The sequence below is a fragment of the Podarcis liolepis genome (assembly GCF_965112155.1).
Source record: "Podarcis liolepis genome assembly, chromosome: 17".
Taxonomy (NCBI): domain Eukaryota; kingdom Metazoa; phylum Chordata; class Lepidosauria; order Squamata; family Lacertidae; genus Podarcis; species Podarcis liolepis.
In genome coordinates, this window is record NC_139571.1 from 9,971,648 (window position 1) to 9,998,653 (window position 27,006).

General features: G+C 44.4%; 1 protein-coding gene and 1 long non-coding RNA gene across 9 annotated transcripts; one reads left to right on the plus strand and one right to left on the minus strand.

Annotated features, from left to right (window-relative positions):
• Positions 1-30: 30 nt before the first annotated feature.
• ODAD3 (outer dynein arm docking complex subunit 3) lies at positions 31-26,764 on the plus strand. 4 transcript variants are annotated; one of them, XM_083483041.1, is made up of 13 exons: positions 31-418; positions 3,198-3,319; positions 10,128-10,205; positions 10,743-10,922; positions 17,229-17,330; positions 17,728-17,853; positions 18,662-18,784; positions 20,365-20,520; positions 23,001-23,161; positions 23,333-23,489; positions 23,899-24,054; positions 24,723-24,807; positions 26,065-26,764. In XM_083483041.1, the coding sequence occupies exons 1-13, from the start codon at positions 334-336 to the stop codon at positions 26,202-26,204; spliced, it is 1,671 nt and encodes a 556-aa protein (XP_083339167.1). In that variant the 5' UTR covers positions 31-333; the 3' UTR covers positions 26,205-26,764. The 4 variants fall into 4 exon arrangements, with proteins under 4 accessions (XP_083339167.1, XP_083339168.1, XP_083339165.1 ...); XM_083483042.1 differs by having other exon boundaries at positions 20,368-20,520; XM_083483039.1 differs by lacking the exons at positions 31-418; positions 3,198-3,319 and adding an exon at positions 4,344-4,654.
• On the minus strand, positions 9,341-26,054 carry LOC310697023. Of its 5 annotated transcripts, none has more exons than XR_014520872.1 (6): positions 25,374-25,582; positions 20,336-20,439; positions 18,639-18,739; positions 17,532-17,656; positions 10,677-10,769; positions 9,341-10,087 (listed from the first exon to the last, which is right to left on the minus strand). It is a non-coding gene; the product is annotated as an uncharacterized lncRNA (long non-coding RNA). The 5 variants fall into 5 exon arrangements; XR_014520873.1 differs by lacking the exons at positions 9,341-10,087; positions 25,374-25,582 and adding exons at positions 10,149-10,266; positions 25,596-26,054; XR_014520875.1 differs by lacking the exon at positions 9,341-10,087 and adding an exon at positions 10,149-10,266.
• Positions 26,765-27,006: the final 242 nt, after the last annotated feature.

Consider the following 27,006-nt stretch of genomic DNA (forward strand, 5'->3'; position numbering starts at 1 on the left):
TTTGCTCGCGTTCCCCCGCACGGCGACGGCGAGGATGGCTGCGGATAGATTTCAGCTGCGGCCTAGGAAAAGCGAGACAACCTGACCTTCCTCCCGCCATGCCTTTCGCGGGTCGCTTCCCTCGGCCAATGGGCGCTTTGCATCGGAGGAGCTGGTCGCCATGGATACGGATGCAGGCGAAAGGATGCTTCTGATGGTCGAGTGAGGGGGAAGCAGCCTGGCGAAGCGGGGCAGGGGGAAGACAGGGAGGCTTGGGGACGGGGCCGGCGGTCGTGTGCAGGTGGGGAAGGGACGAGCAGAACCTGCTTGAGGTGGTAGGAGAGATACTCCGCCATGCCAGTGACACAAGCCCTGCAGGGGATTAAGCCCCCGGTCCACGACCAGATTACAGAGCTGCAGAACAAGATACAACTCCTAGGTAAGGGGTGCCTGGCTGCTGAGGGGAGAAAGCGTTTGGAAGTGGGAGACGAGGCATCCCGTATTGAGTAAGGCTGCTTTTCTGTGCACACTTACTTGGGAGTAAACCTTGATTTACTTATAAGTAAGTGTGCATAAGCTACCAGCATGAGTTTGACCAAACTGCGGGAGGCAGTGGAAGACAGGAGTGCCTGGCGTGCTCTGGTCCATTGGGTCACGAAGAGTCGGACATGACTAAACGACTAAACAACAACAAGTGTGCATAATATTATATATATAATATATATAATATAGTAAGTGTGCATAATAAAGGGACGCAGGTGGAGCTGTGGGTTAAACCACAGAGCCTAGGACTTGCTGATCAGAACTCCTGCCACCTAGCAGTTCAAAGGCACGTCAAAGTGCAAGTAGATAAATAGGTACCACTCCATCAGGAAGATAAATGGCGTTTCCATACACTGTTCTGGTTCACCAAAAGCGGCTCAGTCATGCTGGCCACATGACCGGAAGCTGTACGCCGGCTCCCTTGGCCAATAAAGCGAGATGAGCGCTGCAACCCCAGAGTCGTCCGTGACTGGACCTAATGGTCAGGGGTCCCTTTACCTTTACCTAAGTGTGCATAATATTGAACTGATTGCAAATTGTCATGCAGGACCACGAGTTAGGTGCTAGGTTGGCCCAGAAAGTGTTTGTTTGTCACAGCAATTTTTTGATTTTAAGAAAAGCAACAACTGTGGCGTGTTATGTATTGGGGAAGGATCATAGCATCTGCCTTTTGTGTAAAAAAAACCCCTGTGTTCAACCCACGGGGTCTCCAGGTAGGGATGGGAATAGAAGCTGCCTGAAACCATAGAAAGCCATTTCCAGTCCAAGTAGATAATGGTGAGCATGATGGACCAATGGTGTGATTATTTTAGATGTAGCAATCACTCAGCAGAATCCTCAGGGACAATATTCCATTGCTTCGTTCCTTTTTGCAACACCCTGTAAATTATGTCATTACCACTATTTTGTTAATGGGAAGGCAGAAAGGGAAGGGCTCCCTCCTAAAGCTACCCATGGGGAAAGTGGAACATTACTAGTAGTCCACTCACTTTTATCTATTCATTTGTGGTATAAAGGGGCGTGGGAACATGAATGTTTGTCAAGCTTCCCTGTTTGAAAGCTTCAGGCTAATTCTTATACACTGCAGATGACCAGACTCCTGGCTGTTCCATTTCAGATCTTTCCCACTTGGATTTCTAACTAACCAGTTGCATGTAGTAGTAGTAATTATTATTATTATTAATTATTATTTATACCCCGCCCATCTGGCTGGGTTTCCCCAGTCACTCTGGATGGCTTCCAACAAAATATTAAAAATACAATCAAACATTAAAAAACTTCCCTAAACAGGACTGCCTTCAGATGTCTTCTAAAAGTCAGATAGTTGGTTATTTCCTTGACATCTGATGGGGAGGGTGTTCCATAGGGCGGGCACCACTGGTTCCCTGTAACTTCACTTCTCGCAGTGAGGGAACCACGAGAAACTGGCACAGTTCAGCCACTGATGTGGTTTTGCAGAAACACTGCAAAGTTAAAACCATTCTCAAGGCGGCTTACGACATGAAAAGATGTTACATAATTACAAACATAAAGTAGTCATAACCAATAAATAAAACACATGAAAAAGTACACAGCCAAATTGAACAATTTCCACATAAAGCATAATATATAAAAAAATTACAAAAAATAATATCAGTAATAGCAACTAAACCTCCCTAAAAAATACCCCAGCCCAGTAGTGTGTTCAGCAGCCTCAGCTTTTGTAGCTGGAGGCCAGTCAGCCAGTCAGGGCCCTGCCCTTTTAGGCCAGGTGGAAAAGGCTAGCAAGGCAGAGAGCAGGTCTTCCAGGACACACAGCCAAGATGTTGCCTCTTAGGAGCAGCAGAGAGGGAGAATGTGAGAACATACTATAGCCATGCTTGTGCTACTGCAAAGTCGAGTTAGATGCTAAGAAGTGCTGGTTTCATTGGGTTGTATTCAGCACAGCATGTACTGAGTTCCACTGATACAACAGGACTTCCTTTCTCCATGCACCCCCTAAAATCTGTTCCAAATGGTCCCCCCAGTCCTGTAGAGCAGATTTTGGGGACCCACAGGAGGCTGCAAAGGAGAGGCAAGTTTCTTTGCTCAAGCAAGATGTCTCTTGTGCAAGCAGAACGGCAACATTGGATATAACCCATTAATCCTATTGACTGTGCCAATATCCATATTTCTAGTGAGCACCACAGTCTAATTAATATGTTCAAGTCTCGTACATCCAATACTAGTACACTTTTTGTTGAGGTCTAGAAGTGGAGGGGAATCTGAAAGGTATTTATACTGCCACAGATGTATGATTGGCCTACAATATCTATTTTTGTGGACTGAGAAATTAAAAAGCACTATTATTTTCAGACTGGAGATACAGACCAAAGCAAAATACTTGAAGCCTCTAAAAGGAGATTGGATTTCCTATAAAAAGAGGCCTTGTATTAAGCCCTTTTTGTCCTTGGTTACACTCCTGATTCTAGTGAAATACTAAATTCAACTCTCAAAGTATGTCATGTAGTAAAGCATAATTTTTGTCATTTCAATCACTATATATAATGTAGCTGCCATAATCACATATCTGTGAGAGGATAGGAAGATGACTAAAAGTTACCCCAAATTGGCAACTACTTCAATGAGTTTGGCTTTGCTGCTGCTGCTTTTTTGGATGAACATAAGCAGAGTGGTTTTATTTGTCCTCATTACAGAAGGTGATCGGAAAGCTTACTATGAGACCACCCAATGGAACATTAAGAAGAACAAGGAGTCAATTTTGCAACTGAGAAAGGAGAATAAGAAGTTGCACAAAACGTTGGCACATCTCCTAGCGGTGAGCCTCATAGCTATGTTTTCCCCTGTTTCTCGCAAGCGGAAATAATGAGCAGAATTTATGATATCAGCTCATGCTGGCACTCATCCCAGACTAAGATCTCTTTTCACTCTCAGATAAGGGCCCCAGCTCTACAGTTCCTCCTTAGGCACAGTGATTTTTTTCTAAAAAATGTTTAGTGGTACTCTCATTTTCCTACTCATATTGAAATACTGCCCCTCAATGATGCCAAACTTAGATTCACAAAATGTTTAGGGGTATGTGTACCCCTGTGTCCCCCCCCCCAGAAAAAGCACTGTTTAGGCTTGAGTGCTTTTTGGTGGAAATATATAAAAGCATACATTGTCCATACTTTTACTCTATTAGCAGTTACTGCACAATCTATCAGGGATGCTTCTCAGGAATTCTGGACATTTTGTCCAGGGGCCAAAGCGGTCAACATGGATTTTTAGGTGTTTTTATATCACCTTCATGTGTACATGCTGAAACCAGACAATGGCATTCTATAACCTTTGGGCAATTTGAGATATTTGGCTCCAATGTTCGAGTTACCAAGAAAGCTGGAAAGTGTCATGCGGCAAATATTGCTGCTAAAAAAAAAATTCAAGCAACATGAATGGTTAGAACTCAAGCAAATCAACAACTTTATTTCAATTTCTGCACTTTAAGATAGTGACTGCAGATGTGGCTGTATGTGATACTGATTTTGCTGCCCAATAACAAGCTAAAGCTACTTCTGGATACCTTAGACTTTCAAAAACTTCTCTTACCGGCCAAACAAGTTGTATTTACAAATATTGAGAAGAAAAAGCACATGATTAATGTGTTATGTTCAAAATGTGTACAGTGTGTCAAAGAAAATGCATGGAAAATATACATGTGCTAACCTGAAGTTCAAATGTAGCATCTCAAGTCCTTTGCAATGTTGTCTCTTAGCACCTGAAAACACACAAGGAAGCATACATTATTTTGTTGCAGCCAGTAATCTATGTTGTCATTGTGTGTCATCACAAATGCATCAGGGCTGTTTCAGATGACAGTGGTGTGTTTGTTTTGCTAGTAAACTACTACTGGAAGTTTAATATGTCAGGGAAAGTAAGCATGAAAGTGACAAGCCATGGAACACAAGTCATTGACCTAGGACAAACTGCAAAGAAGCACAAAAGTATTGCTCAGAGTCTGTTAGCAGCCCATTCTGAATCTGGCTGTGACACTCTGGGACGCTGTCAAGGTACTAAGGAAGGAACTATGATGAATAAGACGTTGGAACGGCTGTCAAGCCTAAGAATGAACGAAGGAAAAACTGAAGATGTTCTCAGTGAGGCTATAACACTGGTTAGTAGCTGTTATCACCTTTTTCAGCCTGAAATCCACATTCCCTTCCAGAGGCAGAGGCAAATGTGGGCAGACCAACAAATGTGAATGATACCTTTGTACAGTAGGCAGTTTTGACACACACTTGCACTCTAGCCTCCAAACAAGCAAAAAGCACCATCAGTGTTCAGGGACTGGCTCCAGCCAAGCAAACGCACTCAAGGAGGGTGCAAAGTTGGGCTAGTAAGAGGCATGGGTTGGGGCAAGTCCCTTGGGAGAGGTCTGAGGTTTCCCATCGCTGGTCACATTAATGCAGATATGCAAGCAACAAATGTGTTGGTTGGAAACTTCAAACGTATAATTAGTAGGAATATTTTCACAGAATTGTAGAGTTGGAAGGGAACACAAGGATCATCTAATCCAACCCCCTGCTGTGCAGGGATCTTTTTGCCCAACATGGAGCTTGAACCCACAACCCTGAGGTTAAGACTCTCATGCTCTACCAACTGAGCTATCCATTCATGTGCACCAAAGTTTGCTTCACTATCACCACGGAACCACTGGGGAGATGTCAGACATGCCCATTTCTGTCGAGTTGCAGCTCGGCATCCAGAGAAAAATCAGTCTCACACCAAGATAGGTTTCGAATTATGGCTGCTCCTAGGGAAATATGGCAGCTCCTAGGGCTAATGCAGCACAGCTTTTATTGTGTGAAAATCAGAAAGATACAAGCCAAGTAAGGATACAAAAAATACAAGTCAAGCAATTTGTTCTAGCCAGCAGATAAAGACCTTCGTAAACCGTGCGAGCGATCAGGCCATGCTACGTTAGCCAATCATATGGGACAGCACGAGCTGTTCACGCGCTATTCATGCTCCAAGGATGCTTCTAGCTATGAGATCACCCTGCAACAATAAGAACTTTGCTCATGCTCTCATGTACAAGCAATCATTTTCCCACATGTCCTCTTTTCTTATTTATATTATTAGAGGAAAAGAGGGACCATTAGTCCAAATCGTACACTTCATTGCCTAAGCGTCTACACTTTGCAACATAAATTCCTCTTGTAACCCCTGTGGTGGGCCGTGGTCGGTACCACCATGCAGTGCATTGGGAAATCAAAGAGGGTATGCATTGAATGCAACAACACACCACGACGAATCCAGCAACACATGCAATTACAATCAATAATACTTTTCTTAACCATACTCCATTGGGTAACCAAGAAGACAACCACTCCCATGGATCAAAACCTTCAGGTGGATTCAAAGGATTATGAGCTATCATTTGTTCCATATGATCAATAGTAGCAGAGATATTGGTTGATTGATCAGTTATATACATGCAGCAATGAGAATAAATTAAGGCACAAATTCCACCTTTAGAAGCAAGGATCACATCTAAAGCATAATGATGTTGAAGAACTACATTTCTTATTTCTGATATTTCTTTGTTAATCATTTTTAAAGCCAAAATGGTGGAATTAAACAAATTTTCTGTCCAGTTTGCCAATTTATGCAAATAACGGTAATTCATGGCTGCGCCTAAAGAAGGCAGAAGAGACCTAGAAATGGCTGTCCCTGTATATTGAGAAATAGGTGATTGTACTTCCCTTCTGTTACGCAAACGAACCTCTGGGAGCTTATCTATTTTGTATATCAGGGGTATCACTATTCCTAGAGTGTAGGTTCCAGAAAAGGCAAAGGGGATTACTGCAAGCAACAAAACACAGGTGATAAACTTATACGATTGTCCTTCATATTATTGCTAATCTTAAATGAAGCATTTACTGGAATGCTAGAATACCATCACCAAAAAAAAACTCAAAGCTTCAAGAAGCTTTTAAAAATCATTTTTCTCAGCAGCTAAAAGGCACTAGGCAAGCATATTAGGCTTCAAGCATATTCCGCTTGCTGTAACTAAAAAGATTGCAACAAGGTCGAGAACAGAGCCCATTGTCTTCACGGGCCGTGCTAAAGAACCATATTGCAACCTTCTTTCTGTCCGGGAACCATGCCAAAGCACAAAAATGAAACAACTGGAACACACTAAAATCCCTTCACCCCCTCCCTTGCCAAGAGTCCACAATAGTTCCAAGACAGCTCTCTGTACATGCTCAGAGGAACACATAATAAGGCAGGACTCCTGAGGGAGGAGAAAAAAAAAAGAGATCTGGGGGGTAAAATCCAAGTGATGTCAATAAGGATGAGAATGGTAAATTAGTCCAATGGCCACTTCCAAGCAACCTGTGTGATATTTCATGGCTCGATTATTGGCATGTAAAAACCACAATCCAGAAGAAGTCACACAACCATTTCTGCAGATACAGGAGCCCATTTGCTGTAAATAGGCCTCATGTACTGCTCCGTGCACTGCTGAGCCAAAAATCCAAGCCCAATGAAGCGTGATGATACAAATGGGATGGTCGCTATTAGGAGGCAGCAAAACTGTAATGATGTTTGGTGGTTGAAGTGGCTTCCCAGGGAAAAGGGGGGCCAATGCAGTAGGGATGAATAAAGATGGCCTTTCAGCGTGCCAGGAAACACTGGAACAGCTGTGGAAGGGCCTCTTCCATTGCAGAGGTGGCTGTGATCTTGTCTGCTGGATCCTTGTGTTCTTTAAGGGCAGAAAATAGTGGAGACAAAGTGGAGGTGGGCAGGTCCAAATAACTCTTTATCCAATTCAGCTGTCCAAGAATTTGTTGTAAATCCACCAGTTTAAAATCAGGAAACTGTAGTTGAGGCGTGACAGAAACTGTAGTTGAGGCGTGACTGGAATGGCTGCAGATGCTGTCAGCTCATGTCCCAGGTACGCAATAGGTAAGGTCCGCTGGATTTTTCTTTAGCCACTGTCAATCCAACAGGTTGTAGCCTTTGCAGGATTTTGGGACACGGCGGAGGACAAGGCCGTGGCTAGCAGGCCGTGGCTAGCAGTGCCCACTGACTGGCAGGCTTTAAGCATATCAGCAATGGCTATATTTGATGTTGCCATTAGAGGGCGCAGCGCTTGCTCATTTGCATTATCAAACACAAGTTGGCGTACAGTCAGGTCTTGTGCTGCCAGGTCCTGAACTTGCCGCTCTTGAAGGTATTATACAAGCGATCAACAAATTGTCCATAGGGCTTTGCAGGATCCTGTCTGATGCTTCCCCATCGGCCATCTCGCTCATTCCTGTCATCAGGGACAGAGGCCAGAGTCTCTTGGGCAGAGGCTGTAGTGGCTGCCCAATACATAGGATCAAGGGCCAACTGTTGGGCAATAGGAAGAAAATTGCTTCCTCCCGTTAACCCATCGAGAACATCGGTTTGGGTCAGCATGACGGGGGCTGGGGGTGCAGGAGCAATCACAGGAAAGTGATTTGGAGTATCAGAATCAAAAGGCAACAACGGAGCGGCGGCACGGAGAGATTCTTGAAGAGGAGTAGTAGAAGCGGTGCCAAATGCCTTGGGCGGAGGGGGTGGAAGAGCAGGGGGTGCTGCAGAATTTGAAGAATGCAGGGGAGTGACAGGAGGAGCCGGAGAGAGAATGTCCGGCGGTTTAGGAGGAAGGTTTGAGGCAGGCAAAGCGGGAACCGGGGGGGCGTTTGAAGAAGCTGTTCCAGCAGCCAGAAGAATGTTTGAAGGAGTTAAGCACGACATAGCTTTGTAGACGTTACTCCAGGCATGCAAAACCTTTACATCAATCTGCGGATGATTTTGAAAGAAGTGTCCAATTTTTTTCCAATCGTCTAACTCCCAGTTTCCGTCCTGGGGAAACCACGGACAGTGAGTGTCCAGGGCTTTTATAAGGGACTTAAGGTCAGCTTTCCTAACAGCAAGGTTGTTACTGGCCAAAAGGAATTTAAGGTCTTTTAAAAATTTTTTCTGTGGTGCAGAGAGAGATTTTCCCATGATTGCAAGAGTTGCAAAAAGAGCAGGGAGCACTTACCGAGGGATCCGTAGGAGGATGAGAGAGAGGCGCCTTTTTGCCCTGTCCGGGCGGAGATAAGTGCTGATAAGTCCGTAACGTAGTCCAGAATCACATTCACACGGGAGCTCTCACCGGGGATCCACTACGTGGATGAACGACGCGTCTGCAGCCCTTGCGGGGCGAGGTGAGAGCTGAACGTTGTACACACGGGAGCACTCACCAGGGATCCACTACGTGGATGAACGACGTGTTGGTGAGTGCTGAATAATGAAAAACAAACAGTCACACGGGAGCACTCACCAGGGATCCACTACGTGGATGAACGACGTGTTGGTGAGTGCTGAATAATGAAAAACAACGTGAAGTCCGAAGGCAGTCACACGGGGCACCAATTGTCGAGTTGCAGCTCGGCATCCAGAGAAAAATCAGTCTCACACCAAGATAGGTTTCGAATTATGGCTGCTCCTAGGGAAATATGGCAGCTCCTAGGGCTAATGCAGCACAGCTTTTATTGTGTGAAAATCAGAAAGATACAAGCCAAGTAAGGATACAAAAAATACAAGTCAAGCAATTTGTTCTAGCCAGCAGATAAAGACCTTCGTAAACCGTGCGAGCGATCAGGCCATGCTACGTTAGCCAATCATATGGGACAGCACGAGCTGTTCACGCGCTATTCATGCTCCAAGGATGCTTCTAGCTATGAGATCACCCTGCAACAATAAGAACTTTGCTCATGCTCTCATGTACAAGCAATCATTTTCCCACACATTTCCAAGCCATGGTATGGTATTCATCTGCCAGCTCTGATCCACCACCCAACTAAGCTTTGGTTGGACACAAAAACAAAAAACAAAATGTTTGATTCCAATTGAAATCCCACTAAATGTACGTCCTGTTCCAAAACAGATGCTAGAATTCATCAAATGTAACTATCATTCTGCTAAGCCTTGGAGTAACAGCCCCTTCCCATCTCCCAAGTCTGGAGAAAGATGGGGGTCTACCTGACCTCACACTGAGTTTGTCGCACCAGATTTAATAATGTGCTCGCCAATAGCGAGATGGGAAAGGCCCTTATGCACCCTTAGTTTTTATAATTTTATTGCATAAAAAGAGTGGGCTGGACATATAACTTGGAACATTATCAACCTTTGTTCTTCTGCTTGTGTATGTGCATGAGTGGTTTTTGATTAGACCATTATCTGAACTTGCAAAAAATATATTCGGACTCATGCAACACTGCTGATAATCAGTTCCCTTCCTATTCTATCTACTAGAGGTGTTTGTCACCTGGAGATCTGCGTGCTTCTTCAGAGCTGGTCCAATAAAATGTTGCCTTAACTATTTCTTGCATGTTTGCATTTAAAGCATTCCCACCGTTTCCTCTGCATTTTTAAAAAGATGGGAGAAAGGACTTTGGCTTTTGGTGGGGAAGAGGGGGTGTCGCACGTGCCTTTCTTAACACACCCTACCTTCCTACTTGTAAAAGGCAATCTCTGTTCAAAGAAATATGCTTCCATCTTGTATGCATCTTGGATTTATGTCAGACTTTCAGAAACTGAAAACAGTTATTTGGGGTTTTTTTCAGGGAGAAGAAAAAGCCATCAAGGCTGCATTCCACGAACATCCAGCTGAGCAAGGGTCTGTGAAAAATAAAACTGGAGAGGTAGGTGATCCCTGTCCCGTTATATCATTGCACAGAATGAAAATGCCAAAAACTGAAAACCCTGCAACACAAAGGAAAAACAATGTGTCCATTGGGCAACAAGTTTCTCAGGTTTGCACATTATTTCAAAAACCTGCAGTATCTGTTTGCTCAGAGGAAATAATAGGACAAAAAAACATTTGCACAACATGAAAAGCTTTCCTCAATTCAGTTTTTTATAACTTTATTTTTCATTTTCAGCTTATACAAATATTTTGACAAGAAAAACAAAATATTTACAAATCTAACTTACCTTCCCTTCAAATTCCCTCCCTTCCTTTCTGCGGTTATTTATTTCATATCTTTTTTATAGCTGCATATCCAATTCAAATATATTTACAAATTTTCCCTTATCTTAAAGCCTTCCTCAGTTCAGACGAGTTTCAGCTTTATTAAAACCAATTCTTTGTCTCCAGTCTAATTCACCCTCACCTGGATGACTGTCCACACAATCGTTGAGGCTTCTTTAATTCTTCTCCTCTTCCCTCTGTTCCAAAGGGTGCTATTCAGATCATCAATCACCGGCTATGTGAGAAAATCAATCAGTTAAACAACCTGAAGCATCAGGTGGAGATGCGGAAACGCAGGCTGGAAGAGCTACAGCTTCAGTATGGTGTTAAAACAAAAGAGATCACTGAAATGCAAGAAATGGAAGAACGGAATATAGAGGCAGCTAAGGTGAGTCAAATCTGAATCCTTTGGAAGGAGGAGGCTGAAAAGCTCCGCCATTGTTTCCCTCTCACTAGGCTAGAATGTTGTTGTTGTTGTTGTTAAATTTGTATACCATCCTTTATCTGTAGCTCTCAGGGTGGTTCACAACATAAAATTACAATATAAAAGGCATAATACATCAGGCTCCCTCAACCTTGGCCCTCCAGATGTTTTGAGACTACAATTCCCAGCATCCCTGATCACTGGTCCTGCTAGCTAGGGATCATGGGAGTTGTAGGCCAAAAACATTTGGAAGGCCGAGGCTGAGGAAGCCTGCAATACATAATGCATAATAAAAATAAGAACAAAAACAAATCATTGCTGTAGTGCTGTTGCCACTTCTCTCTCTCTCTCTCTCTCTCTCTCTCTCTCTCCCTCTATCCCTCTCTCCCTCTCTCCCTCCCCCTCCTCTCTCTTTGAATGCTTGAAAAGGACTCTTGTCATGGGCACCTCACCTTTTATATTTCATCTCACCTTTTATATTTCATCTCACCTTTTATATATGCATTCTATATATTCGCTTTCGTAGATTTTCACGGGTACAGGAATGCAGGTTTTGGTGTCTTCGGGTGTCTTCCCGTGTAAGAGTTGGGGTGTCTAGGCGACGTTTCGACGAGGTCTCACTCGTCATCTTCAGGCTGGTGCTTTCGGCTTCTTGTTCTTCTTTAACATGGAACATCACCACAAGAGAATAATCATGGAAGCCATCGAGATAGAGAAACACCCTCACAACATGAACAAGCGTGACGACACGTCCCGCCTACCAGACATCTGGAAATTAGCCCTCCCCACAAAAACCGACACCAGAACCAGAGGCACACAGAACGCCATCACCAATCAACCACACCAGACCCAAACCCAGACCCTCTCCACAGATAAATTACAGACACCATCCAGTAGCCAAACCATAGTGGCACCTCCGGATGCTGCACCCCCCTGCAATCCCTACACAGATCTGGCTGGCACAGGGCACAAAACCACAGCTCGCCCCTATACACGAAGCCAAGCCAGAGCACAACTAAGTGCAGTACAGCCATCTTCTCAAAAAAACTCTTCACAAGCTCAAGAGGTCAAGACACGAAAGCTTTAGCAACTAATCCACACTTAATGACCCACCTAAGTGGTACTCAGAATATCACTCAAGAAATCACTCAGGATATCCCTCAAGTAATTAAGGAACAAAAGAAGAAAAGGCACACTAACCTGGGAACTTCCTCTCTGCCCAGAACGTTGGAGGCTATACACCACACCCCCTCAACAGTATTTATAGGAACTCAAACACTGAGATCCTGCTCTGTTCCAGTAACAAGAAGCCGAAAGCACCAGCCTGAAGATGACGAGTGAGACCTCGTCGAAACGTCGCCTAGACACCCCAACTCTTACACGGGAAGACACCCGAAGACACCAAAACCTGCATTCTATATATTCATATATATATTGCATTCTGCAGAAGTTGGACTCCTGCAGGTATTATTAGTTGTAGTATTCCAAGTGGAGTCTTTCCTTCTACCAGAGTCCTGGTTTAGCTAAAATGTCTGGATTCCCTGAGTCCTCAGATCTCTTGAGAAGAACCACCAATGATTTTGCAAATGGCTCCTTTCTGCTTTGATTCCCTCAGATCGGAGGAAAGCTGCTCTCTCAGGTAACACAGAGAGCAAGTTCTTATCACCGAGCTGTAAGGTTGATGTGTCATATCTACTCCTGTAGCTCCTCTCCCTGAGATGCAGTGATGAATTCAGGATCTCTCATGTTTGGTCTCTTTTGCTCTCTGATTGTTATTAATTGGTAAGGAGGCATCAGTGTGATGTTTGCATGCCCTTGGCATGCTGAACCCGTGACTGGCAGTTCTTGGAGTTTGTGCCATTCTCTCATAATCATACAACTGTAGAGTTGGAAGGGACCCTAAGGGCCTTCTTATCTAAGCCATCTTCCTTGTGACAGCCCTTTAGATATTTGAAGCTGGCTATCATATCATCATAGGGACGCAGGTGGTGCTGTGGGTTAAACCACAGAGCCTAGGACTTGCTGATCAGAAGTTCAGCGGTTCGAATCCCCGCAATGCGGTGAGCTCCTGTTCTCGGTCCCTGCTCCTGCCAATCTAGCAGTTCGAAAGCACGTCAAAGTGCAAGCAGATAAATAGGTATTGCTCCGGCGGGAAGGTAAACGGCGTTTCCGTGCGCTGCTCTGGTTCGCCAGAAGCAGCTTATTCATGCTGGCCACATGACCCGGAAGCTGTACACCGGCTCCCTCGGCCAATAAAGCGAGATGAGCACCGCAACCCCAGAGTCAGCCACAACTGGACCTAATGGTCAGGGGTCCCTTTACCTTTACCTTTATCATATCATCTCTCAGTCTCCTCCAGACTAAATATGCCCAGCTCCTTCAACCATTCCTCATAAGGCTTGGTTTCCAGGCCTTTTATCATCTTGGTTGCCCTCCTCTGCACATGTTCCAGCTTGTCAATATCCTTCCTAAATTGTAGTTCCCAGAACTGGAGTTGGTACTCCAAGTGGAGTCTGATCAAGTTAGAATAGGGCATTGAAAATAGAAATAATAATAATAATAAATAATAATAATAATATGTTAACTGACATTTATAATGTAGGACATCCTGGCATTCTAGATCTGGTTATCCTAAATTGGATGTCATCTAAGAATGGCAGCTTTCCTTCCTGGGCAAGCAGCAGCTGTGGGAGAGCAGGACTGATCTGGATCAGAACTAGAGCAGGAATAAAGGACTGAATTTCTATCCCTTTCCTCCCAAGTGTGCAGTTGCAATCCTGATGAACTGCTGCTGAAGAATCCTGATGCTGCTGCTCTTTATCAAAGACAAAACAACCAGTTGCTAACAACCAGTTGCTAACATATAATGTAACGTGTAATTTGACTCCCCTTTTCTTTCTGGCAGCTTATGTGAACACACCGCAAGAGGGAGGCAAAGAACCACTGCATTACTTTCCTTAATTGTCCCCATTCTAGCTACTTAGCTGTAATAGACGCAGTAGATTGCCCAGTAGGCAGATTAAGCACAAGCAAAACAGCGGAACAAAAACAAAAAAACAACAAGAAGAAAATGTGTTTGGGAAGAATTTGACATTCGATATTAAAAAACAAAACAAAATTAAAAGATTCTGGGGATGCATTCATGAAGAGATAAAAAAGATGTTCAAAATCTCTATAGAAAAAAAGCCAGAGGCATATTTGCTGAGCATTTTAGGAAAAGATACCCCACAGGATAAGAAAATATTATTCTTATATGCTACAGCCGCAGTCAAACTAGTCTTGGCAAAAAACTGGAAAGGAGGTACTACCCCCACAAAAGAAGACTGGTTGAATAAACTATGTGAATATATAGAACTGGCAAAGTTAACAGCTGCCATAAGACACCAGACAAATCAGAAATTAAGGAGCGCATGGCAATGTTTTGAAGACTATATGAAAAAACATTGGTCTAAAGATAACATGTTAATATGCATAGATTAAGTATGTATAGCTGAAATAGAATTGATATATTAGGAATATCAGGGATAATATATGAAAGATGCAATGGTAAAAAGACTGTAAAAATAAAGAATGTTGAATTTTGGGGAAGGGAAGCCACAGGGGGAATTATTGTTCTCTTTTGCTTTTATTTTATTTTTTATCGTGTGCTGCGCTGGTACCGGCTCGCCAGAGCAGCTTTGTCACTCTGGCCACGTGACCCGGAAGTGTCTCCGGACAGCGCTGGCTCCCGGCCTCTTAAGTGAGATGAGCGCACAACCCTAGAGTCGGACACGACTGGCCCGTACGGGCAGGGGTCCCTTTACCTTTTATGTTAACTTTTATTTTTTGTCAAAATAAAAAAATTCCTTCTAGTAGCACCTTAAAGACCAACTAAGTTAGTTCTTGGTATGAGCTTTTGTGTGCATGCACACTTCTTCAGATACACAGTTGATGGACTTCCATTTCACAGAAGTGTGCATGCACACGAAAGCTCATACCAAGAACTAACTTAGTTGGTCTTTAAGGTGCTACTAGAAGGAATTTTTTTATTTTGACTATGGCAGACCAACACGGCTACCTATCTGTAACTTTAATTTTTGTGTGTGTGTTTTTTAAGCAAAAAAACCAATGTTTTTTTAAAGTAAAAAACAACCAATTGAAATAGTCACCGTGGGGGAAATCAGAAGTTGGTTAGACTTACACTCCACTACACATCTTCCCTCATGTTTCTGTTCTCTATTACTGATTCCCACCTAAACCAGGAGGCGTCCTACTCAAGTAGTTATAATGCAAGGAAGTCAGATCCTGCCATGTGGTGCAATATCTTGATTTCTTTTGTTTTGAAATTTTGTTTTATGGTTTACTGTTGGTTTTATTTTGAATTACATATGGGGGCACCATAATCTTTTCAGTGCTTGGAACATCTAAGGTCTTAATTCTGTCTTGTAAATGGAGCTGTCCGAAATTGAGAAATTGCCATATGTGCCCTATTCTCAGATGAGGACATCAAGACAGAGAGAAGGGAGATGAGTAGCTCACTGAGATACTGAGGACAAAAGCACAGTGCCTGAGCTCCCAAGCCTTAATTTATCCACCAGACCTCTATACTGTTCCTGTTAGTGATATGATAGGGATGCTGTTCCACTTTTAGTCCTCTGATATGAATGATTTATACACTTGAATATACAGTACAGGCAGGAGCTACACTGATACACACCTTCACAAACCTATGAACAAAGTATGTATTCTCCACCCTGTGATTAATATACTCAGTACATTTTGGCTGTGAATGGGCAACAGCTCGGAGCCATAAGAGAAGGACCCATAATTCAGTGATGTGGTTTGCTTTGTGCACATAAGCTCTCAGGTTAAATTCCTGGCATTAACTGACACAAGAGGATAACAAGCCTGTAGACCCTTTGCAATTCAGAACATGCAGTACTGGGGTACAAACAGTTGTCTAGGTTGGCATGGGAGCTTCATATGTTCATATGAAGGTTCAAATCAAAGCTTAGCATGTCCTGCAGCTAACTGCATGTGCGCATATGTTGGATGTTTTTATCTACAAGAGGAAAATTGTGTGATAGTTTCGAAAAATAAGCATTGTTGAAAACGTAGGCAAACATCCTCTATCAGATGCAATTAACCGTGTGCAAATGCATGAATGTGTTATCAGATTGAAGTATTGAAAGGATTATTTTATTAGATGGTAAGAGCACATAACTTGGAACAACATCGCTGTGCTCTAATTTTTCAAATGCTAGAGTATCTTTGTTTAAACAATCTTAGATACTTATATTGGTGTTTGATATCTTTCTGAGAGACACTGGTTTCTCAGTATCTCATTATTTTTCTAAGAGAGATTCAAGCACCATTTTGCACATCCAGTTATACAAAACCTAATGCTTAGCACCTGCTGTAGTCAGTGCTTTCCCCCCCTCTCATTTTGACTCAAGAAAATCACCAATTTATAGTTCAGATCGGGGGAAATTAATACAGTAAATGGACAAAAGTACAAAGATTCACAAAATATTTAAGGTTATGCGTCCCCCTGCATGTCCCCAGAAAAAAGCACTGGCTAAACCAACTGAAAAACAAGCAGTTGCAACTAGCAGATCACAGGAATCTGAATAAAGGTACCACCCAAATTTGCAATATCTACCACTTGTAAAACAAACAGAAGAGATTCTTGGAACTTGCCTCAGAAAGCAGGGGTTTCTAATGTATTCTGATTACTTAAATAAAACTTGTTTGAGTAAAGGAAGTAGGAAGACAGTGGTTGTATTCAACCACGTTCTTGTTCCCTCAATCCTGTCTGTGCATGAATGTCGTTGGAGGAGAAGACTACACATGCCAGACAGGTGACTTTTCTCACCCACCACCCATCCTGCCAGATCCTGAGGTTTTGTGCTGGGGACTATTCTCCACTTGCTGGCTGAGCTATACCAGCATTTTGTTTTCCCTTCCAAGCTGGCAATGTGCCAGGTCGGTTTTTTCCTTGTTCTGTCACCATGGAGCGATCACCATGTTTGCTCACCTTGAAGATTCCCTACAACTCAATGAGGTCATTGTAAAAATTTCCACTGGCTCGTAAAGCACTTGGGGTGGTTGTCAGTCCAGCCATATGCAATCTGAAGAACGTGGTAATGGAAAGATTAGACTATAGAACCTGAAAGTTGCTTGCATCCCTGCAGCTGTAACTTGGGAAAAGGACATCTTTGAACTAGATGGGTTTTTGGAGAGACTTCATCCTACTGGCTGCTAGCTCAGTTTGCTGTTCTTTATATCCAGACTCTACGAACGCTGGAGAACCGACTGGAAAAGGCCAGATTTAAGACTGATGAGGCCCAACGCATCACCGGCATGTACCAGAAGTTAAAATCGCATATGCAGGTGAGACACAGACACATTCTAAGATAGGGATGGGGAACCTTTTCCAGCCCAAGAGCCAAGTTTCTTCATGAGTAATGTTCTGGGGGCTAAATGGCAGGTATGGTTGGACCAGAGCCTCACATGCAATCCATCCACCTGCACATTTGCCTCCTGTTCACCCACAGGGCAGGTAAGTAGGTTAAACAGAGAGACTGTACTCACCCAAGGTCACAAAGTAAGCTTTGTGGCTGAGTGAGGATTTGAATCCTGATCTCCCAGGTCCTAGATGCAGTGAGTTAAGTGGGTTAGGAGCCACTGTGGGAGTTAGATGATTAGGGATTTGTGGTCTGCAAAGATGAATGAGGCATCATGGCTCTTTGCTCCACAACCACCCTGGAATGCTTCATCCCTTTTCTAGGAGCAGAGCCTGCACTTCCAGAACAAGCTGGATGCTATGGAAGCTGAGATCTTACGCCTACGCAATGAGCTTAAGGACCTGGAAAGCGTGAACACGGAAGCCCAACATGCTCGTGATACAGCCAGGGTAGGGAGTCAGCACAGTGTTGGATACAGGAGGAAGGAGCAGTCATGGTTTGTGGCTACTGTGTGGTGAGGAGCAATACAGTCGTACCTTGGTTCTTGAACAGAGCCCGTTTCAGTAGTCCGTTTGACTCCCAAAACCGTTCAAAAACCACGGCGCGGCTTCTGATTGGCTGCAGGAGCTTCCTACACTCAATCAGAAGCCTCGTCAGATGTTTGGCTTCCATAAAAAGTTTGCAAACCGGAACACTTCCAGGTTTTGCAGCATTCGGGAACCAAAACGTTTGAGTCACAAGGCGTTCAAGTACCAAGGTATGACTGTATATACATGTTGAACTTGTATAATAATTAAATAATACAAGACCTCCCACTGTAAGGAGATTCTCACTAGGGGCTGCAGTTATAATTAATTTTATTTGCACACATATTATTCATTTCACATATTTTACTCTGCTCTTAAGAGTCATACTTTCAAAGAACTTGGGGTTTGTTCCAGAGACTTTTTAAGCTTTTAAAGCAAACATATTAGCCTAGAACTCTTATTTAAAACAAATAAAATAAGAGTCAAGTGCCCCTGTATTAACCACACAACTCTAATTGTGATCTAGTGTTGAGTAGGTTAGGAGAGAGCAACAGGAAGTGGTCCTCAGGGAACATCACAACATCCCCGAGATTGGAGTCTCACCACTTTAATGGGTGTATTGGGCTGTCCAAAAACAGGCCTAAGAGGTGCAGAGATGTTCACAGTGCATCCTATTTAGAGATTACAAGGACAGGACAGTAGCTTACCTTCTCTTCCCTCCAAAATGCAGGCACAGCTCCTGAACCAAGAAGAAATCATCTACCGAGAACGGAAAGTTCGTGATAAGAAGCTGAAGGACCTGAAGAAGCTGACCGAGGAAAAGAGAGCGCAGAATGAGCGTACAGAGAGGCGGGTACTGTCGGGTTTTCTTCTCTCCATTAAGTGACTGACACTCCCCAAGTCTGTCCCCTGTCTCCAGACTGACTATAAGCCAAAAGGATATTTTGCCTGTTAGATAGCTTCTGCTTTTCCTGGTGCTAACAGCAAGATCTTAAATCTCAGAAGTGGACTAGATAAAGATCACAAATGTCTGAAATGGGCAAGCAGCCACTCTCTGACTTCTGTAACGAGAAAAGAGGAGTTAGGTCTTATTATTATAATTCTGCCCCCACTAGCAAATTCTGTGGTTTTGCTGCATCTGTGTGAAATTACAGAAGTCATAACACTGTCTGTGAACTGCCAGTGGGATTCTATAGCAAAATTTTAAAAATCTAACATTGCCCCCAATCTAATGTCAGCCAGGGATCTGGGCAAGGCCCCATCTCTTTCCCAGGTGTGGCGTTATGGCTAGTCAAGTGAATTTTTGGTCCTTATGGTTTGGCCACAAGGTTTGGCAACTGAACTCAAGCCCTGGGTATGGAAATTACTAGACTGTTTAGGATTGTTTCATTACCCAGCTGAGGCTCAGGCCACTAAGGGCATTTAAAAACATTTTAGAGGCCAACTGTTGCACCATGAATCCCTCCCCACCTCTGCTGTTTCCTCTTCCAACTACGTGTAAAATTTTGTTAAATAAGTAAAAAGTTTCTTGCAAAGAGGCTCAGTGGATGATTTTTCTGAGCACCCGATTGATCTCTGCACCCAGTTAAGAAATAATTAGTTTATGTAGCAGGTGAGCAATTATATCCTCCTTTATGAAGTGGGGCTGCTTTGTTTATTCCCTCCCATGAAAGGCTTTAATCAGGGTGTCCTGACTAATCTGAGGGAGGGCTAATGTGGATATGATCAATGACTTAGAAGATCCTGCCAGGGGAAAGAGCAGGACGAGATTATCTTGAAGCTCTGTGCCTTGATTACTCAGAGGCTCTTTCACATATTGCCACCTGAACTGCGTTCCAAGGGAGTTCTCGGGCCCTTTTTTTATTTAACATCTCATTGGCTGGGTGATCTCATCTATACTCCAGGGAAGGTGATCTTATGGTCGCCACCAGCTGTCCAGGGCCTTGACACAATTGTAAAGGGGAGAGGCAGTAAAGAAGGGAAAATCATTAAGCAGATGAAAACACTGGCAGGATTATTGTAATAACCTTCAGTTTTATAAGAGTATATATTTAAAGAAGATGAGTAAATGAGCAAATTAAGTTAATTTGGATATGCAGAAGATATTAAGAACAAATTTAAGGAACTGCAGAAAGAGGGGGAAGGAAGTCAAGTTTTGAAATGTCAAAATGATTGTGAAATTAGTGAAATGTATAAAATTAGTGAAATGTATAAACTTGAAAAGTATAAACAAAGGCTAAAAATAGAAGAAGGGAAAATCATTCAAAATGGGGGGGGGTAGAAAGAAATCTAGTCAGTTCAGCATACAATAAAATGAGGCAGGAGAGGAATTAAAAGCAAATCAACAATCAACTGGCAAGGCCTTAGTATAACAGATTTTTTTGTTGGGCTATGTGTACTGTACCTTGTCCGCATGCACTCCATTTCTTTCAGCAGTCTCAGAAGGATCGTATCCCATTTGGAAGTGACGACATACTCAAGGAGCCCCAGGTCAAGAAATCAACTATCCTGAAAAGCAAACAAGCCATGTTCACTGCAGCAGAGGCCTTTGACAAAATCCGAGTAGCCACTGGCGTCACAAATGCAAATGTAAGAACTTTGCCCGCTGCCTCCTCCCAGACTCCTTCCTTAGCTGAGAGAGGGCAACATTAGATCACTGTTAAACCCACCCTCCCAGCCCCTTTCCAGACTTAAGACGCTTGTTATTTCTAGCTCCCCAGTCTGAGATTAATCTAGTGAACAACATTAGTTGTTTTGGTGTGGATCGGGTTGCTCTAAATGTATCTGACCTGCCTCACATTCACTGGCAATGTATTCAGGAAGCCCAGCCAGTGTTCCGACACTGTCAGGGTTTGCACCCCAAGATTCAGAAGGAGAAATAGGCAGCTTGCTGGAGGGGGAGGAGTCTGTTTTATCACTGTATAATTTGCAAAGTAGCCCAAATTCAACCTCCAGCTTGTCCATTGAAACAGAAACAAAGCAAGTGCAGGATACGCCACCGTGCAATTCCTGCTTAATTTTCTTTCCAAAAGGAGTTCCTAAGGGGAGGGGGGGATGCTGTTAATTTTGTTGCCCCCAGATGAACTGCAAACAGAAGTGAGTTTAGCCACCCTTCTCAGAGTGGGAGAACAGCTTCCTGGCTACTCTCCCTTCTTTCAGGCAGAGGACCAAATAATAAAACTCAGAATTGATCTGCCTCTTTCCTCGCCCCCGTTTTGCAGCAGCTCCAGCACATCCCATGACTGTTCCCTGCTGATATGCAGTTGACGCCACAAGTCCAATTGTTGCTCGGGGCACTAGTTATTCATGTGTGACGGCAAAACGTTCTCTGCTCTCCATGTACCAGCTGCTGCCAGCCAATCAAAACTTAGTTATCCTTTTCTGTTGCAGGCTGTGTTCTTATGCCATTCTGGGCAAATTCCATTCATAAATTTACTTCTTGCCCTTAGCTGATTTTTCTCATGACTTTGGCCTCTACTTAAATATCCCAAAGACGCCCTGGGTTTTTTGTTTTTTTTTAAGCATTTCTAGGAAAACCGGATGTCCATCCCCATTCAGGTCATCTGCACTGTGAACCCAGCAGGAATGCTGCTGTGCCCGTAGGAGGCTCAGGCTTGCAGCCAAGCTATCTATGCACAATCAATTGTTGCTTTTTGGCAGGAGCCAGACCTGCAGACAGCCACCCACTGACGTAGTTTAGAGGCACTTGTGCTGCAGGTTCCCGGAGGGCAAAAGGCCAAGGACTTGAAATCTGGATCTTTTCCAGTAAAGCTGAGGGATTGGAGAGGATGTGCTTGTGGCAGGGCTGGATTAATTGAACCTATAAAGCCCGGTATGTTGATGAAAATCATTGGATGCCCCTCCTGTTGTCCTCTCCAGTTGGAAGTTTTTGACCCACTTCCTCCATGCCTGAAATTTCAGAGCTGTGTCTTGTCCTGTAAGCAGCATTGCCTGTAAGCATAACTGTCCCATGAATGACACAGACCATTTTAATTTACTCTCAAGATGCTTTTTGGACCCATTGCAAATCCATTTGATCTAGCGAGGATCACAAGGCACCCAAACTAGACAGGAAAGTTTCAGGTTGGTTTCTAGAACCAGGACAACTGTCTTTTGCAAGACTTCTCTGTGCTCCAGACTTCTCTGTGCTTCTGTTAGCTTCTAAGCCAAAGAGATACCCCATTCTGAGATTGCCACACTTTGATGGTGTGCTGGCAGGTTTGCATTGTCTTGTCTCATGCCCCTGTGCTGCTGGTTGCTCTCCTCTGAACTTGGTCTGCTTGAACTGTAAGAATTCATCTTTTTGGGAGCTTGGATACCAGCAGTTGGCTCTAGCAGAGACAGAAGACTTTGCTGGCCACAGTGGTTTCCCTATTGAGGCTCCTTTTGATGTGTGCAGTAATACCTCTGGTTGCGAACCTCTTTGGGTTACGAATTCTGCTAACCTGGAAGTAGCTGCTCCCGGAAGCAAACTTTGCCCCGGGATGCAAGCAGAAATCACGTGCCAGAAGCGTGTGCACGCAGTGGGGGCCCCATTAACAAAAGCGTTCCTCAGGATAAGAACAGCTTCCAGTTACAAACGGACCTCCAGAATGAATTAAGTTCATAACCGGAGGTACCACTGTACAGTGGTACCTCTAGATACAAACGGGATCTGTTCTGGAGCCCCATTCGCATCTAGAAGCAAACGTAACTAGTGACGGCACATCTGTGAACATGTGCGTCACTTTTCGCCACTTCTGCGCATGACATCATTTTGAGCGTCTGCGCATGTGCAAGCAGTGAAACCCAGAAGTAACGCGCTCCGTTACTTCCGGGTTGCCGCGGAGCGCAACTCGAATGCGCTCAACTCGAAGTGTATTCAACCCGAAGTATGACTGTACTGTAGGAGGCAAAAGGGCCAGACATGACCCATAAGATCTGCAGGCTTGCCTCAGAGCTGTGGTGGATCCTATCGTTCCACGGCTGCCTCTTTATTTGCATGGAAAGAGTAGCATGCATGCCGAGCAGGCAGGGGCCAGATTCATACCGCTCTGATACTTCCATTCATCCCTGTGAAATCTTGACAGGATGTTATGGCCTGCTTCGCGGCTCAAGAAGAAACCTTCAAGCACCTGGAGGAAATGAAGAATGAGAATGAAGAGTCCCTGGTGCGACTAAAAGAGGAGAGGGATGTATTGCAACGTGAACTTGAGCACACCAAGTACTCGGGAGAGGCCCGGAAGGTGGGGTAAGTTGGCTCCTCCACTTGTATCACTTGGCTTACAGGCAAGAGCACATGTTGGCGATCCGCCATGCAGAGTGCGCCAGTCCTTGCTCCCTGACCCACATGAGTGTTAGGAGCTGGGGGGGCTCAAGGGTTCTCTTCTGTGAACCACCCCACCCCCTCTCCCACCCCCAGGGCCCAGAACCTTATGAAGGAGTTACGCGCGCATCTGCAAAAAGAAGAGAAGAGGCGTGATGCAACCCGGGAAGAGCTGTCCAAGGTGAACAAGGTTCTGCTCAATGCCAAAACTGGAGTGGAGCATTTGGCCTCCAAAGTGCAGCACATCAAGCTGGTGAGTGCACAGCTGAGCATGTCCTGGCTCTACAGCAGGCAGCTCCCCACCCAACACACAGTGTACAGCTCAATCAATACCATAACCAAGATTGTACCTCTGACCTGCATGATGTTCCCAACAATCTGCACTACTTGGCAGCACCATCAGTGGCAGGTTGAGGCTCTCCACTGAGGAGGAGAGTCTTGGAGGAAGAAAACAGGGGCTAATGGTTATAGCAGGATCTGTGAGGCAGAACTCCAGGGTTCTGTTCACCTCACTGAAAGATATGTTTATAGTAGGGTAACAGGATTTTGCCTTTGTTCTCTCCCTGTGTGGCCCTGATCAAGTAGCTGTTCCAACAAGTTCATAGGTTTCCCTGCTGTGCTCTGTTGGGCAGAGGCTAGTAAACATCTCTTCTTCTCCCTAGGAATATGGCCGCTTTGCTTCTACCCAACTGAATGAGAAAGCCAGTGATTATGTCCTTGACCTCCTGGCCCAGACAGAGGAGAAGCTGCTGTTCCTAATGGATTCTCTCAAGGATCGAGACAAGAAGGAACTTCTCCAGAGAATTGAAGACGTGGAGGTGGGTTCAGATAAGGTTGAGAGGGCCAGACTAATTTGTCTTCTCAGTCACCTTTGTTGGGATTCTACACAATGACATATTCCCCAATTCACCAGGCAGTGATAATCCACATGGAATTATGGGGTTTAGCTTCCTATGGATAAGAGGGCACTGAGACTTGTGATGTTTTTCCCCTATTTGCTTTATTTACGAATACACAACTGAGCATTTGGGGAGCAGACTCCTAAAGCAGTCAGTGCAGTTGCTAATTCTGCCTCAGTTCTCCAAAGGGAGCAACTTGTGCTTCCCAGGCACACTTCTGTTTCAACTAAGCACTCTCTGCTCTATCCTTGCCCTGCCTAAATTCAGACTGGCTTCAAACTCTTTGCAATTCTCTTTCGCCCTCCCTTTTCAAACTCTGGTGGGTTCTGAATTCCGAGAACATAAATTTCTCAGCCATTATGGCTGCATTCCAGTTATTAAGATTCTTCTATTTAATCCCTGACCCGATCAGGTGACATTAAGGCAAAACATGACTCAGTCAAAGTTACAAAGACAATACATTTCAAGTCAGGCCAGAATTGCTGAGCTACGTGGTCTGCTGGGCTTTGCCCTAATACACAAGGAAATGAGTTGCCCCTCCCCATTTCCCATGGTCCCAGTCTAACCTCTGTCCTATGTTGTTGCAGTTCCATTCTAAACTTGAGAGACGTCTGCCTGCCTACAATACGAGGGTCAAACTACCCACCGCACAGAAGCCAGACATGTATTATGGTAAGTCTCAGCAGCAGGTATCCAAGTTTTCTAACACATGGCCATTGGATAGAAGCTACATTGCACAGTGAGAGCCTTCCCTGTAGGCAAATTCTGTTGCCTCCTGTCTACTTCTGTGCTCTATAGCTTCTGTAGCTGATAGTTTTGGGTTCCATATACTGAGCTAACTTCTGCAGGTGGGTGCAATGCAAAGCAATGCACAAGCAGCTTAGTGGACTGTGGCTGTGGACTGTTTGTCGTGTTAGCCATGCCACAATGTTGTGGAAGCATAGAATGTGCTTGTGGGCATAGACCCCAGCTTCCTGAATTTTAAAAAAAAAGTTGTTTTGAAAAGAGAATTTGTAACTTGTGGGTGTGCGGGTAAGTTTTAATGCACGTATACAATGCCTGCTAAAATTTCTGAAATCGGATAAATGGCTTAATTGGATTTTCAGCAGAGAGGGGAAATGAGCAAAATGATAATGACTTTTACAAAACACTGAACATTATACAAAACCAGAGTAAATATGCATGTTTGCATACTTTACAGAATTTCTTTTTTTTTTTTAATCCAGAATTTGGACTACCTGGGCACTGAATTTCTCTCCTGTATTGCACAGAGTTCACACAGCCCTTGTCTTAGCACACTGTGGGCTCTTTGGTAGTTTTAAGTTACAGGTTCTCTGTGGGTGGCAGCTGTGTGGCACAGGTCTTCTCTGCCTACGACATCATTGGCCTTAAACACATGGCTATGGGGCATTGGCACACCTATGTTTCCCTTTGTGACGTCACAGATGTAGAGTACTTACCTTTCTTTGCCTTTAGGCTATGGGCTTTGTTGAGGGGCAGCCTTTCTCCGTGGCTCTGGACTTGGTTATGATGCTAGTCCCGTGTCACAGTGCAGGGCTTGGAACCTTAGCCTTGTGACCTCATGCGTGATGATGATTTTATTTATTGAATTTATACACCGCCCTATACCCAGAGGTCTCAGGGAGCTTCACAAAACAAAATCAAAATATAAAACCACAAAATATATAATCAAAATAAAAACAATAACCCTCCCCCCCCCCAAAAAACCCACCAACCACATTTTAAAAGGTCATAGGATGTCAATCAAATCAACCACCTGGTTAAAAAGGAATGTTTTTGCTTGGTGCCTAAAGATGTCTAATGAAGGCGCCAGGCAAACTTCACTGGGGAGAGCATTCCACAGACGGGGAGCCACTGCAGAGAAGGCCCCGCTCTCGTGTTGCCACAAACCCTTTGGTCTCTTTGCAGATGAGGAGGATAGCGGAGAGGATGATGCGGATGTGGTGACCCGTGCAGCCCTGAAGCGTCAATCCCAGCAGATAATAGAATCGAAGACCAAACGTCGCACCCGCTACAGAAAGAAGGAAGGGAAGCTGCATCCTATGTAGCCCCCCTCCATACCTTCCCCTGATCCTGCAGTGCTCCAGAGTCCTTGGCTATTAAAGGTGCCTCCCAGCCACTGATTTTCCGTGTGAGCCAGTCCCACACTTCACTCCCGCCAAGTCTGCAGGCCCCAGGAAAGGAGAAACATGACCGCTTTGTGGATCTGTTTCCCATGCTGGCAGAGAGCAGGCAGGAACCTACAGTGAGCTGCAGCCAGTGCATAGCTCCTGCTCTCCCTGCCTTTCAGCTCTCACCTATGTGAAAAGCATGGGGTCTTCAGTGGGTGGGGTGGCTTGGCCCTGGTGTTTGTCAGGAAGGAAGAGGATGCACCATGCCCACCTCCCAGCTAAATCAGACTCTTTTCCAGAATCTCTCAACCCTGAGCAGAGATACTCCCCACCGTGCCTTTAGTTTGACTGATTTTCCCCCTTGCTCCAGCCACAATCCCCCCCTGGTATATCTGGATGGAGGTGGGGGCTCAGAGTCAGTTACACTCTGGTTGCGGAACGGGGTTACTATGTGCTGTGTTTGCTGTGTATGATGCAATAAACCCTGTTCAGGCTGAGTTGCCTCCTTGTCTGTGCTTTTGTCAGCGATGGGGCAGACTGTAAACAGAGATCAGGCTGGTATTGCAAAGGCTAAGGAAGTAGATGGTTGGGAGGCCAAGCTGTTCATTTGGTGTAAATCTCCTGGATAGAGGTTTTTTAAAAAGAAGCATAGCCTGGTTAGTTGATGTTAGCCAGACAGGTGTCCCTCAGCTTCTCTGCTGACTGACCATCAGTAGTAATGCCAGATCCACAGTGTGTG

Bases quoted from the DNA above. Each gene is read 5' to 3' on its own strand.
- ODAD3 (XM_083483039.1), top strand. From the start codon at position 4,403: ATGTCAGGGAAAGTAAGCATGAAAGTGACAAGCCATGGAACACAAGTC. The intron at 18,785-20,364 runs GTACTGTCGGGT...CATTTCTTTCAG, and splicing joins ATGAGCGTACAGAGAGGCGG to CAGTCTCAGAAGGATCGTAT. The intron at 23,162-23,332 runs GTAAGTTGGCTC...TCCCACCCCCAG, and splicing joins GGAGAGGCCCGGAAGGTGGG to GGCCCAGAACCTTATGAAGG.